Genomic DNA, 15,284 nt, shown 5'->3' with positions numbered 1-15,284 from the left:
CAATCAGAAACCTTCATGTTCGTTATGCTACATTTAGGGTAATCAGGCAATGAGTTGCAGCTACGGGAGGGAAGATGTGGTTGCATCAATAACATTATGCAGCTTCTCAGTGAGCGCTAGCATATGGCATATTGTAGGTAAGACAGGGAGGGCTGTTTTTTGTGGAAGGGCACTAGTAGTTTTAAGTTAATGTATGTCTTCAGTTGGCTGACTTCCTGTAATTGTCAAGGCTGAAGTAGACCTTACAGGAGTACTGACTGAGGATGCATTTATAATGCAGGAAGCAAAACTTCCTCAGGCTGAGCTGAAGGTGTCACTTCTGATATTTTGGTTCTAATTAAGCCAAGAAAACCTGAACTAATTCCAAATTTTGTTTAATATTTCAAAATCATTGAAAGAAAGGTTATAATAAGAATTCTAACCATGCTGTTTGGCTAACATATGTGCTGTACACTAACGGCTGCATCTCTTAAAATGTATTACGTTGTATTCCATCAAAGCCAGGAGGGCGCACCCACATACACACAGAATAAATACTTATTTTCTATGGGTTGTTTTTTTCATTTTCGCACCAAGAGAAATACTACCTACCAGTAAGAGCGCTTCTCCCCTTCATCATTGGTGGCTATCTTTAAGGTCTCATTCTGTTAAAAGTGCTTGTATTTCTGGCTGAGGCCAGAATATACTAGGTTAAACGTTTCTCACATGCCTTTCCTTCCCTCTAGTTGTCCAGTTATTGCATGTGCACACCTGACGCACACTTATTTTAAAATTTCTTCTTGATTTCAACATTTTATACTACAATATCAAGATCAAGGGTCCTATTGTGTGAAGTGCTGTATAAAAAGTGGTTAACTACATGCAAAGAACTAATTTTTTTTTTTAACAAGTAAAGTTTGTTTTAAGGACAGGAGGAGGCAGGCAAGCCACACACTTCATCCAGGAGGAATCATTTTTAATTCAGTTGTAACTTTGAATTCCAGTACAAAATTGAAGTGTATGCGCAACAAAAACGAGTCCTTCATTCCTCTAGGCATGATATGAGCAAACTCCTTTGCTAAAACAATTTTACATATGGATACAGCCATTGGATGCTGTCTTCTATTCGGCTCTGAAATTATAAAAATTTAGCAAGTTGCTCTCAAAGCCTCCAATGATTTGCACTCCAAAATCTGCAATACTCATAGTCTTGGCCTCAATTAAAAGCAAGAGAAAAGTAAGCTGCACAGAGACTTCAAAGCAGTGATACAGATTAGAGAAATGTAGGATAACTCCCTTGTGTGATGGTTTAACAAAATACCTAATCAAATAACGCATTCAACATCGTACATTCATTCTTACAAAAAGGTTTTACTGTGAAATCAAAGTCAAAAAGAAATGTTCTGGATGACCTTTATATGCCACTGACTACAAGAGGAACCACAGAATCTATATTTAATCCAATCTTAAACTACACATTACAAGGAAGTCCACTGGAAATATCCCTGTTGCTACTGTTAAGTCTTCAGATCCTGCAGGAAGATAATGCATTGTGATGCAAATTTGCAGCACTGAGGGAAACATGCTGCAGAAGCCAGAGCATTTCCAGTGGCCATAGTGATCTATTGTTAAAAAGGGACATTTGTCAAGTTAAAAAAGATTTCTAAAAACCTTTCATTCGTTTGTTTGTTTTTTGTACATTCCACCCTCCTTGCAAACCTAAAACTGAAATCTATTTTCAGATCAACGTCGCCTGACTCCAGCTTTGCAGTATTTCTGAGGCTCAATTTACACTGAATTTTATGGAAATAGAGAATTTTAACTGAATTTTTTGTTTCTTGGTTTTCACCACACTAGCATGAGAGCATCATCCTACTCAGGAAGCCCATCCGGAAATCTCTTTCATCCAGTCAGTGCAATACAGCAGAACTGCTGTTAAGTCATCAGAAATATAATTTCATACATCTTATTTGTTATGAAATGGATACAGTACTTTTCTGACTTCTTCCACCAACCACAGACATTTGTTTGGTGTGGTTTGAATCCCCCGCTCCCCACAATTTTCAATGTTCCTTTTACCATAACCCCAGCTAGTAACTTCGGGCCTTGTTTTACCCCTCCCCCCACCCCTTACCAATGCCTCTAAAACAGCATAATTTACCCCGAACATCCACAATATCAAGTCCATCTTGTCACTATGCATTGGGTTTGACCACTGGTCCCCAAAAAGTCCTGAACATAAAATTCACACAGCTCTGCAAACCAGAGGAATGGGTGCGAGGGCAGGGGAGATAGAGAAAAAGTATAAACAGACAAAAAACGCAATTGCTCTGGTCTCTAATCCATCTATAAAATCCCGCCATGCTTAGATGCTGCCAAATACATCCATCCCTCTTCTCAAGTTGCTAAAAATCCCCTTTCCATTTGAACTTCCATATACACAGCAAAAAATTGCTTTTCAGATAAAATCTAACTATGAGGCCTAAATCAGCCTGACAATGTCCCTTGAAGATGGAAGAACACTCACTAGGTAAAGCCGGAAAGAAGTCTTGTCTAGAGATGCTCATCATGACTCATAGATGCATTGCAGTGGACATAAAACCTCAGAGCCCCAAATAGGAGGCTAGATGTTTTTTCATCTGTCCATATTACAACAGCTGCAGAAAAAATGACACTATCTAGAATGGTTACTTTTTTTCATGTTTTGAATTAACTGTATGGTATTTATTTATTCATTTTTCAATTTTGTTATCTCCTTGTGTACCTGCCTTCTTGTCAGCATGTTTTTAAGCATCCTAAAAATCCAATATGTGAACTTCTTCCTTAAAAAAACCTTTACTTTTAAATTAAAGATGCCATGTGTTCGTTGCACTGTGTTTGAAGAAAACATGCATTTTCTCAAGACGGCTATTTTAAAACATCATGTACAAATGAGTAATTTGCAGTACACAATTTTTAAACTGAAACTGGCATTTGATTCTAGAGGGAACGGCAGCCATCTTTTAGTGTTATATCAGAAAACAGCAAAAGAGCCAAAGTGGGTCCCCTATCCATGCCAACGGTCCTGACATGAAACATCCAATCTGAAACCCCACTGAACTTACAGTAAATTCAGTGTGAGCTCATGACTTGAGTCCCTCCTTAGTATCAGAAATGCCAGTGTTGTTAATTGACAAAAAGAAAGTCACAGCTTGTATAGAGTTACACATTATGCTCAGTGTATGGACTTTTAAAATGCTGCAAGAGCAAAAAGAGCGTAGCTTCATTTTGCACACATAGAGTAGCCATTATATCGTAGGCACATTCATGAAGTTTTATTGTAAAGTTTACTGACAATTGTTAATAAGATTAACACCAAAGTTTAGACGTAAAGGTTTCAAACATGTTACAACCATAATCTAGGAACATAACAGAACACACTACTGTTTTTAAAAATAGGAATAATTTATAAGGCCCCTGGATGACAGGGGATGCTGGATTAAGAGTAAGGAGACAAGAGTTTTATTCTCAGCTGCCCCACTGATTCACCTTGTAATTTAGGACAAATTAACTTGTCTGCCCCTCACTTCCGGCATTCTCATCTGTGCAGACTCTTCACAGGTCTAACCTTCCATTATTTAACCACTTGTTTTGTTTCACACTGCCCCTCTACCTTGCCAGTGATGCTAGCCCTGACTGCCCACTAGTCCACTTCTCCACGGTTCTCTCTGCGTCTTTTTCTATGTTGTTCTAATGCATCATTTTAAAAGAGTAAATAAAACATATGGATATATAAAAATTGTAAACAACTCATCTCAATTCCCCTACTCATTTGTCAAAATATCATTTATGAGGCTGTGAACTCCCTAAGTCTCCCTTGTGTTTGTTCAGTCCTGCTCAGTGTTCTAGCACTGCTTTGGACTCCAATCCCAACTGAAACTTCTGGATTCTAAGACAATACAAATAAAAAACTCTGATTATATATCAGAATACTATGGTATTGAAAGCAAACTATAAAAGCTACTCTATATCACATTAAAAAATAAATGAGAAAATAGCGCTTACCTGTTGGAAAGGAAAGTCTTGAAATATCTGAAAGAAGAAGATTTATTAACATAAATAAAATTCTTTAATATTACTTCAACAGTCAAATTAGCTTAACCACACGTTATCTAAAACGGCCCTCTAGCTGCCAGACATGCTGCATGCAAAGCAAAATCACCATCCTTTATTCCCCACAGTTCATTCACAAGATTATCCTTCAAATACGTGAGTGAAGAACAAAGATTATACCAACTAGTTTACAGTGAAGATGTTACGCTATTAGGTGACGAGCATAATTATTCCACCAGGGTGCTAGTCACAAAGCACTCTACTGATGCCATTAGAACCATTAGTGTTTTTACTCACTCATTTTTCTCAACCATTCACCTTATCTGGGATGAAATTTTCAGGTTTGATCTTTAAAGAAAAGGGTTTTGTTTGATGGTTTGTTTTTAAAGCTTAGACACAAACTATTCAAAATTTTGTTTAAATATAACCAACTAAAAAAAGATCAAATGGGAGTAGAAATAAAATTATATTCAAAGACAGTGAAGAGTCTTGAACCTCAGTCAAAGGTAGAAAGAAGGTATATCTATTACTATTACTAACAATGGTATGCTGGTTGCTTTACAGACCGCTAAGATCATAAAGCCATTATAGCATGCAAAACTGTATCTTGCTGTATTTCTGTCCCCAGCCTTTCATATATCACATGTAATCTTAATTTGTAAACTCGTCAGAACCCTGATCCTGACCGGGGCCTCAAGGATCAAGAGAGTTTTGAGGAGAGGAGAAGCAAGCAGAGAGAAGGGAATGGGACACGAAAAGTAAGGATGGGAGAAGCAAGAGATTTCAGGAGTGAGAGGAGATGGGACTGATGGCACAAGGGAATGGGTGATCTGAAGAGAACAGGAGACACTGCTAGTTGGGAAGTAGGAAAGTGCACTGTGGGGCAGTTATGGAGAAAGAGCAAAAAGTAAGAAAGAGGTGGTGGATGGGCAGTGGTGGATTAGCCACTGGGCCAACGGGTCCTGTGCCCAGGGGCCCCAGCCAATTGGGCGCTCCTGCTCCCTGACCCACCCCGCCCGGCGCTCCTGTTGGGGAGCAGAGTTGGGGTGTGGGGGCTTCCCCCGCTCCCTGGCAGGAGCACCAGGCAGGCGGGGGAAGCCCCCACGTCCTGGAAGGAGTGCTGGGTGGGGAGGGGCAGGACAAGACAAGCCCCAATACCCCAACCCCATTTCCCCGGCAAGAGGGTGGGGGGCAGACTGCAAGCAGAAGTGGTGGGGAGGGGAGGGGCCCCCATTTGCTCTGGCCCAGGGCCCCACAAAAGCTTAATCTGTCTCTGGTGGTAGGGACTGAACAGACCTCAATCAAAGAGGAGAAGCAGAGTTAGTTAGCAAGGAAGATGGCAAAGATCAACGAAGTGTGAGCAAATTTATCATGGATGAAGTCCATGTGAACTTTGGACTTCCTCCAGAGTAGCAAGAACAGGAACAGACTGACAGAGCGCCAGAGCAGATATTTTTCTAATATGCAGCAAACCAATGAGACTATCTTAGGTTAATCAACATAGCACCAGTAAATACAGTGATATCAGTGAGTAATCCTAATATTGTGTTTAGTTAGGCTTATTATAATCAATGCTGCTGCTGTGGTAAAAAACTGACAAAACTTTAATACTGGTGAAAAACATCTAAAACAAATACAGATCTCTAAAACCAACTAACTGCATATTTCAAAACTGAACTTCAGAGCTGTCTCTGAAGACATGTTTATTGCTTTAGTGGCAAAACATGCCAAAATTAAAACACTCTTAAAATGCAAAATGAGAACAGTTACAGGACATTAATACTATTAGGGAAAACCCTGCACATTTTATTCTGGAAAAAGAACAGCAAGTTTTGAGAGGTAACAAAGTACATTTATAAAGATAAGCTCACCAAGTCATTTGCTTACAAGAAACACTGGGCTGAGGTAATAAAATATCCCCTCAAACAGGAGAAAACAAAAAACAAGCAGGAAGGAGCTACATAAACTTCAGGAAGGAAAAGCCTCACGTTGCCTCCGGCAATAGTTTCCGCATGGAATATACATCAGTGTATATGGAATGAATCCTTATACTGGTTTAAAAAAAAAAAAAATTCAAGTTTTAGTGAAGCTTCAGATTCCTGTTGAGTCATTTAAGTTTAGGAAAACTGTCGCACTGTTCGTCTATTTATTCAAAATACTATATTGTACCAATTACCCAAATTGTTTTTGCAAGGTCATTATCAGAAAGATCTCCTAGAAATAAGTGTATCCCCCATAATGGCTCAATCCACTTAGTTAAAATTACCAATTAAGTTTCAAGATTGAAATTTTATTTCAAAATTTAGCTAAGAGACAATAAGTGTATTATTATATTTCACCTGCCATGATGCAAATTAACCTCTAAATTGAATTTCTACTTCAACAAAAAAAGTACTTAACTTGGAAGAATCTATAATTACAGTACAGACACAAGCAACAGTATATTATTCTTGAAATTCAGTAAACTATTCTTGATACAACGGAATAAATGTTTACACCTCAATGTTTTTTTCTTAAAAGGAGATTAATTTTCACCCATCATGTCCAGGAGATACATTTTAAGAAAAAAATGTAGACAAACCCGAAGTCTATATCTGGCAATCATTATAATAAGTACACAGATGCTACGATAAAATTAAATCCTAAATTTTCCAATCCTGAACTTGGGATTCAGCCATATAATACCTATTAACATTTTAATATAAATATTGCATGGCTAAAATACATGCAACTTTGAAAACACAGAGTGGTGTTTACTTAAGGACAGCACAACCGTTGAAATAATAGAGCTTTTTTTTAGCACTTTGGGCCCTAATCCTGTAATGGGCTCCACACAGGCAGATCCTTGCATTCACACAGGCCTCAATGATGAAACTTGGATTTGCTCAGGTGGGGCCCATTGCAAGATCAGGGCCTTTGAATGTATACCTACTGAAACAATAATAGCAAGCAGTTAGATCCATGTCTACTCCCAACTAATTTCACAAATGGATAAATTGAAGAGGCACTACACATGTGCGACAATTCCACTTAAGGCCGCAGTTCCCTGTGAGAACACATTTTTCCAAAACAATTAAATATTTACATGTAATGTATTTCTAAGATTTAAAACTAACAGTTCAGGGAAAGTAAAGCACACAGCATGAGGTTCAGATCTGGCTATTCAAAATGGTACCAAAAGCACTCAGAAAGTTGCTTGTGCAACATTTTTCAAAGGTTTTCAGTAAACACAACCAGGTCTTTTAAAGGCCAATGCGTCTAGCTCCAGAAAATATAAACCATTGTGGGAATATGGGTTCATGACAGCATCAATGAAACGTGAAAATGCTGCATTATGATGTCAAAAAGAAAAAGCACAATCTGTTATGCATTTACGATCTGCTCACCACTGCTGTATCAGTACCACATAGGATCAATGTTCATTTGTTTCATGCAATTTATTAATTATGGCATCACAGCAGGGACTCCACTCCAAAGCTCAAAAGTGAAATAATTTTTCTGCCCTCTATCTTATTTTTGATCCCTTGTTAGTGTCCCCCCACCCCACCCGCAAAGCCTTATTTTGGCTTAAAAAATTGTATTCTTATTCTTAAATCAAATGATGTGTATTTTTTTAAAAAGATCATCTGAAAGAAATCTAACAAAACAGGTGTTTTAAGGTGCACAGAAGAGTAAGCCTCTCAAGGCAGGTGTGTGGTCAGTCAAGTAATTCCAGTTCATCGAGTTCATTACACACAAATTTGCCAATATTTTGCAAACTAGCCAAGCTTCAAAATCCCAATGAGTGAAGTTGCTTGTGTTCCCCCCACCCCGCATTTACCTCTCTGCATTCTGAGAACTGACCATTTAATTCCTACCCTTTGTTTCCTTTTAACCAATTACTGATCCATGAGAGGACCTTCTCTCTTACGCCATGACTGCTTATTTTGCTTAAGAGCCTTTGGTGAGGGACCTTGTCAAGGGCTTTCTGAAAATCCAAGTATACTATAGCCACTGGATCACCCTTGTCCACATATCTGTTGACTCCTCAAAGAATTCTAATAGATTTGGGACACATGATTTCCTTTTACAAAAACCATGTTGACTCTTCCCCAACAAATGGTGTTCATCTATGTGTCTAATAATTCTGTTCTTTATTATAGTTTCAACCAATTTGCCTGGTACTGAAGTTAGGCTTACTGGCCTCTAATTGCCAGGATCGCCTCTGGAGCCTTTTTTAAAAATTGGTGTCACATTAGCTATCCTCCAGTCATCTAGTAGAGAAGCTGATTTAAGTGATAGGTTACATACCACACTTAGTCGTTCTGCAATTTCATATTCTGAAGGAACTCAAACTCTTGGGTGAATACCATCTGGTCCTGATGACTTATTACTGTTTAATTTATCAATTTGTTCCAAAACCTCTTCTTCTGATCCCTCAATCTGGGACAGTTCCTCAGATTTGTCACCTAAAAAGATGTGTGGGAATGTGAAGACTGATGCAAAGAATTCATTTAGCTTCTCTGCAATAGACTTTTTTTAATGCATAGTTTCACTCACACACAACGATGGGTTGGGAAAGAACCTGCCACAGAAGTTCAGTCACTCCCTGGCAACATGAAGAGGCTGGAGAGACTTCCTTTTTTTCAGCCCACCTTTGCTTGCTGGAGAGCCAGTGACTAGTTCAGTTCATGGTAGTGTGGCACTGGGGAGTATAATCCCAATCCAATCCTTAGCAATGAGGTAACAGTTTACCTCCCCAGGCTGTTCCTTGGCCACCTGGAAGAGTGGATGAAGATAGAGGGGAAAAAGTGCCTTATCTGCTCTCCTGCTCAGGTAGTGGTTCTCTAACCCACTGGAGGTCAGGAACTAGCTACTCCCCTACGAAAAGTTCCCTCATAATTCCTTTGTCATATAACGGACATATCTGTAGCTGAACAACTTTATAGCTGTTTAACTCATCTTTTAAATATTCTGACAACCTGATCCAAAGCTTCTGAACAGCGCCTCAGAAAAATGTCAAAAATTGCCAGTCTGGCTTTTCCATTTCAGGCACTTCTTGTTCTAACTGATGTAACCTTGAAGGAATCATACAGATTCCACACATAGATTCCAACACATTTTACTATCAGCTCCAAGCAATGACTGTTAAGGATGAGAGAGACTGTCAATTTCTAAACAGGACAAAAAGGAATAAGGTTCTTCGGCCACATTCCTTACAGTACTGTCAATCTTTCTAGTGGACACGTTCTCCTACTTTTCAGACATCATTGTTTTGATCTGACATATAAAGGACAGACAAGTTGTGAGTAAGAAAGAGATACGAAACAAAACAGAGCCAAAAAGACAACTGCCAACTGAAACACTGGAAATGACCAGTATAAATTAATTTAAGAACAGAATGGACATCTTTTGGGGGATAGAATAATATTTCCTCTTCTATACCTGCTGAGATACAGAACGTACTGCCAAAAAAGTAAGCAATGGACTTAGTAGACCTACAGTTCTTTCCATCCACGATATCTGTTTCTATGATGCACAATACTTGAAGACAAAATCCATAACCCTTGATATTTTTACAAAATTATGCTTTTTTCATTGTACCTCTTTTTCAAATGTTATCTTGGAAATGGATCAGTGATTTCAGACATATTTCTTTACAGGGGTAATATTTATAACACCAAAATAGGAACATTATGTGAGTGATATTCATAACTGGAGGTAAGCAGAGAACAAGTCTACCCATGAAATCAGCACACAGGCACCTGGATCTTTAGACTGTTTGCAAGAGTGACTCCCTTCTAGAATAAGGGTAAGTCTCAGACTGCAAGAAATTTAGCTCACTTCTCTTGTGGTAGCAACTGAATGCCTCTAGCCTAATGATATTCTTTCTTGAACTGCATTTAGGTGAAACCTAGGTTCAGTTCCTGGTCTTGGTCTCACCTGGACTCATCCCAAAGGCAAGTCCACCCAAAATAAGAGAGAAGCAATCATAGACCTCTTCACACTCTAACCTTCCTGAACACATCCACTGTAATTCATCTAATTATGTTGGATCATATTAAAGAAGTTCTGTATTAAAATCACAAATGAGTTTGATTCCCCATAGTTTAAATTCCAGGGTACTACTAATTAAGAGGTCTCTTGGTTTTTGGTGCTGTTTCTCTCCCTCTATGTGTGAAACTTGCAAGCTGCTAATTGCGTTAGTACATTCTAAGACAGAGTCTGTTCTCAAAGAAATTCAGAGAGAGAGAGACTCAAAGCAATACTCTAACAACAGAAACAGCACCCAGAGACTCCCCGCCCTTTTGTTGTATTAACAATTGTGATTAAAATAGAGATAGAGGATATATGTGGATGGATGCTTGGTGTGGATAATAACTGAATGATCAGGGAGGTGCCAGCCTAAGAATCCAGTGTCCATCAGCTGAAGAAGGCGTCAAGTGGAAATAACCAGAGGACCCCCAGAGGGCAGACTTGAATCCACCCAACAGCCTCAAGAATGGGAGAACCAAAGAACAAGATAACATCTGGCAGCACGGAGCCATCAGGAATGTGCTATCTGCTGATTGATTCAGCAACAGCATGAAGAAGCAATTCCCATAGACTGGCATAGGAAGAAATTCCTATAAAAATGGACTCTAGAAAGTGAGAACTTTGGGGTCTGATTCTGCAAACCAACTTCCAGGAGCATCAGATGAGCATCTGACAAGGCCCTGCTCCCTCCTCGTGTCCAGGCTACCTGGCCAGTGGCTTGGCATGAGCAACTCTAAGGCTGGTAACTATGATAACAACCTTGCAGAACCTCTGTGCGTGCGTGCGTGCACGAATGAATGTGTGAATAAATATGAGATTGAATAGAATGTTATAACTAACTGCTTACTATGATTCTTTCTGTATTCACAATAAATGTGGTATTTTGCCTTTTCCTCTTTAATAAGATCCTGCTGGTTTTTATTTTATTGGTATAACAATTACTACTAGACAAATTGTAAGGGAAGCATTCTTACCAATGAAAGATGAAAAAGACAACTGATAGGAAGCTACCATGTGATTCATGGGGGTGAGAATGGGTATAGGAAACATATTTAGAGGATACTAATTGAGGTATCAGAGTAACAGCTGTGTTAGTCTGTATTCGCAAAAAGAAAAGGAGTACTTGTGGCACCTTAGAGACTAACCAATTTATTTGAGCATAAGCTTTCGTGAGCTAAATTGAGGTATGTATATGGTCCCCAATATCATAGTATCTGAGCACCCCACAAGCATTAATGGATGCATCCTCAACAAATCCTAAAAGGTAGGAATGTATTACTTCTATTTAACAAATGGGAAACTGAAGCACGGAGAGATTAAGTGATTTGCTCAGGGTCACATACGAAGTACATGGCAAAGTGTGGAACCAAACCTAGATCTCCTCAGTCCCAATCCAGTGAATTAAACTATGCTGAGTTAAGGCCACTTGAATTCTGAATAAGAATGTTCACATAGAGATTTAATGAAGTTTAACTGATCCATTTTTAATTCATACCGTTAGTTAATTTGGATCAACTTTCCTGAGTGTCCCTGTGTCAACAAGCCCCGGTTCTGCTCAAGAAACCATTTTCCTGTCCAAATGTATTCCGATACGTAGCACACCACTCTTTCTGCCTTGTGGGTCTTGAAGATGGATGAATGGATAGCCATGTAGCCTTTGTTCCTTACATGAAACCTCCCATGACTGCTATGTATTGGGTATCCTACCTCTGCACAGATGTACGATTTTTTGAGACAATCCATAAAAGAGCTATTAAACTGATCAATGAGACACTCTGGAGTTTTTTAGCTAGGATTAACGGGAATGATCTTAATTTAGAATGACTTGAGTAACGTACCAGTCAACCGCAGAGACGGGGGAAAAAAAGTGTGTAGATTGCTGATTTCTTTTTTTAAACTGAAGTTGTACATCATTCATACTATTGCATTCAGTGACAAAAAAGGAATAAAGGCAACAGAGGTGAGATATGACAGGAATTCAAAATTAAGAACAAATTTTTTAAAAAAATCAAAATTTTGGTTTTGATGAAAAACCAGAAAATTAAAAAAAAAACAAAACAAAAAACAAAACAAAACACCCTAAAAGCTTTCCATTAATTTTTTGGTTCAAAAAAATCTTTGGGGGGGAAGTTTCAACTACTTAATTCCTACCATCTCTGCTCATATATTTACCTATCTCACAAGGGGCTTGAGAGGCTTAGTTAGTAAAGCACTTGGAGTTCCTTTGATGAAAGATACTATGGGCCTGATCCAGCTCTCACAGAAGCGAATAGAAAGATTCCTCTTGACTTCAGTGGGAATTGGTGTGGGCAAAATGTAATGTGCTACACCAAAGGTCGGAAACCGATGGCACGTGTGGCACACGAGCCAATTTTTAGTGGCACGCTGCTGCCCACTGGCCCCGCTCAGCCCGCAGCTGAACCCAGGCCAGCAGCAGGCTGAGCGGGACTGGCGACCGCGACCCCAGCAGGCAGCAGTGTGCCATTAAAATTCCTGCCCGCTCTTCTCCACCCCCCGCGGGGGCAGGGTGAAGAAGTTTGGTCCTGCCGGCTGCTGCTGCAGGGCAGGCAAGCTCCTGCCTCCCCCACCTCTTCCCCCAGCATACGGGGGTCCTGCCCCTCCCCCTCCCCGCCTCCCAGCAGCTGATAGCCCTTGCAAGGGAGGGGGAGAAGCAGAACCACAGCACGTTCGCTGCTCCAGGGAGGAGGCGGAGAAGAGGTGGGGACGGGGATGGGGCATATCTCCTCCAACCCTCTGCCGGGAGCCGCTCAGGGCAGGGGGCCGGGAGCCGCTCAGGGCAGGGGGCCGGGAGCATCCCCACGACCCTAGTCCACACCCCCAGCCCTGACCCCTGTACCCCCTTCACACACACCCAGCCCTCTGCCCTGACTCCTCCACCCTCCAGCCCTCTGCCCCGATTCCTGCTCCCCCCTCACACCTCCCCAGCCCTCTGCCCCGATTCCTGCTCCCCACTCACACCTCCCCAGCCCTCTGTCCTGACCCCTGCACCCTCCCACACCCCTCCATGACCTCTGCCCTGACTTCTGAACCCCCTCACACGCCCCCAGCCCCTTGCCCTGACCCCTGCAGCCCCCCTCACACACCCAGCACTCTGCCCTGACCTCTGCACCCCCCACACACCCCAGCCTCCTGTCCTGACCCCTGAACCACCCCACGACCCCAGCCCTGACTCCAGCCCCTCCCACATACCCAGCCCCCCAGACCCCATGTCCTGACTCCTGCGCACCCCACATTCCCACCCCCACTCTGAGCACCAAACGGAAGCTCCTGCACCCCTTCCCCCACCACACACACACATTCCCACCTGCACCCCTCGCACCAAATGGGAGCTGCCCAGGTAAGCACTCCACACCCAAACCTCCTGCCCCAACCCTGAGCCCCCTCCCTCATTCTAGCTCCTGGCCAGATCCTGCACCCCAACCACCAGCCTGCTCCTTCACCCCCAGCCCTGTGCTCAGTGCACTCCCACCCTCAGCTCAGTGCAGAGAGAGAGGAAGAGAATGGGCTAGAACCAGGGAAAAGTTAGGTACCCACTCTATGTGGGCAGGGCCGGGATCCCAGACCAGCAGCGGGCTGAGCAGGGCCAGCAGGCAGGACCCTGGCTGGCGGGAGCCGGTGGATGGAACCGCAGACCGGCAGCGGGCTGAGCCGCTCAGCCCACTGCCAGTCTAGGGTCCCAGCCGCCAGCCCCGCTCAGCCCACTGCCAGTCTGAGGTTCTGGCTGCCAGCCCCTTGACAGCCAGGGTCCCGGCCGCAGGCCCTGCTCAGCCTGCTGCTGGCCTAGGTGAACGGAACCCCAGGCTGCCAGCAGGCTGAGTGGACCGGTGACGTAAGATTAGCATTTTAATTTAATTTTAAATGAAGCTTCTTAAACATTTTGAAAACCTTGTTTACTTTACATATGACAATAGTTTAGTTATATAATATATAGACTTATAGAGAGAGACCTTCTAAAAAAAGTTAAAATGTATTACTGGCATGCAAAACCTTTAATTTAAAGTGAATAAATGAAGACTCGGCACACCACTTCTGAAAGGTTGCCGACCCCTGTGCTACACGTTAGCATTTTTTGCTAACTATTGAGCCTACACTTCTTCACTACACAGAAATCAGTAGGCAGTAAACACTCATGCACTAGAGATTTCTATTAGATTTTACTGAGTATGAATACATACAGATAAATATTAGATGGATACACAGAAAGATATGGCTGCTGTTATAATTTATTTTCAGAACATGAAATCCCAGTGTAGTCAACAGGGAGCTTGCAGCGTTATGGGCATCTAACTTAAACCCGCAAAACCAAAACAAGGACACAAAACACAGTGGAAGCTGACAAAGTCCTTAGATCGCCCCACCGCAAACAGATTACAGTTCTGGATCCTCATGATAAGAGCTATAAGAGACACAACGAGTGAAGGACAGTCCAGTAGCCATAACTTTCAATGCCTTTGCTTTTATAAATGTAAGTCAGACTCTAATACAATCTAGCATTTTAAGTACCTAAGCCCTTGGTAAAAGGCACCACCTGCAGCATTCCCAAAGGAAAGGGTGGAGGAAGGAACGATTAAATAGCACATGTAGTCTCATCACTAAACCCCCTTTTAAAAAAAAGTTGTTTAAGAATGTTCTAATTAGTACAGGTGATACACCGAGAAAAGAAGAAAACAGGAAAATGAGGGAGATAACAAAAGGAGAATATTGTTATGTATATTGCACCACAGGGATTTTACAGCCAAAATACATGGATCCTACCTGCAGAACTTGAATGATAATTTAGATGTAATATAAGTTGTGACAAAGTTCCTCCTCTGCCTTGGTGGGTCCTGCATTTATTGGCGGATTTGCTTGCCTCAGGGATTCATGGCAGCCCTCAGTTTAGCCACTTCTGCTAGTGGCTCAAACCTGCCGTTCACTCAGCTAACCTCATCACTGGCCAGTATGGGAAAAAGGAAGGAGAACAATCCCCGCAGTCTATGCTGATCCACCATGTGGGTCGGGGAACAGCCCAGAGATCTTCCCCTCTGGTGGAACTCACAGTCCAGGTCAACTCCTCCTGTGTCTGATCAGGAGTTGGGAGGTTTCGGGGGAACCCGGGCCTGCCATCTACTCCGGGTTCCAGCCCAGGGCCCTGTGGACTGCAGCTGTCTAGAGTGCCTCCTGGAACAGCTGTGCGA

The 15,284-nt window shown here is 41.8% G+C and overlaps 1 protein-coding gene across 5 annotated transcripts in view; it reads right to left on the bottom strand.

Annotated features, from left to right (window-relative positions):
• PTK2 (protein tyrosine kinase 2) overlaps positions 1 to 15,284 on the bottom strand; it is a 378,469-nt gene that overhangs the window by 305,815 nt on the left and 57,370 nt on the right. For 2 of the 5 annotated variants that reach the window (XM_073330034.2, XM_073330030.2), the window contains one exon: positions 4,024 to 4,050. The exons of 2 other annotated variants lie outside the window; for them this stretch is intronic. Coding sequence is in view for 1 of the 3 variants with exons in the window: in XM_073330024.2 (XP_073186125.1) it covers positions 2,507 to 2,549 (43 nt within the window). In the remaining 2 variants the exon portion in view is untranslated. Of the gene's footprint in view, positions 1 to 2,506; positions 2,654 to 4,023; positions 4,051 to 15,284 lie in introns of those variants that run through there. One more of the 5 variants, XM_073330024.2, reaches the window with a different exon arrangement.

This window comes from Lepidochelys kempii, chromosome 2 (assembly GCF_965140285.1).
Source record: "Lepidochelys kempii isolate rLepKem1 chromosome 2, rLepKem1.hap1, whole genome shotgun sequence".
Lineage (NCBI taxonomy): Eukaryota > Metazoa > Chordata > Testudines > Cheloniidae > Lepidochelys > Lepidochelys kempii.
Note: the sequence above shows the minus strand (reverse complement) of the source record. Positions and strands in the feature narration are given on the sequence as shown.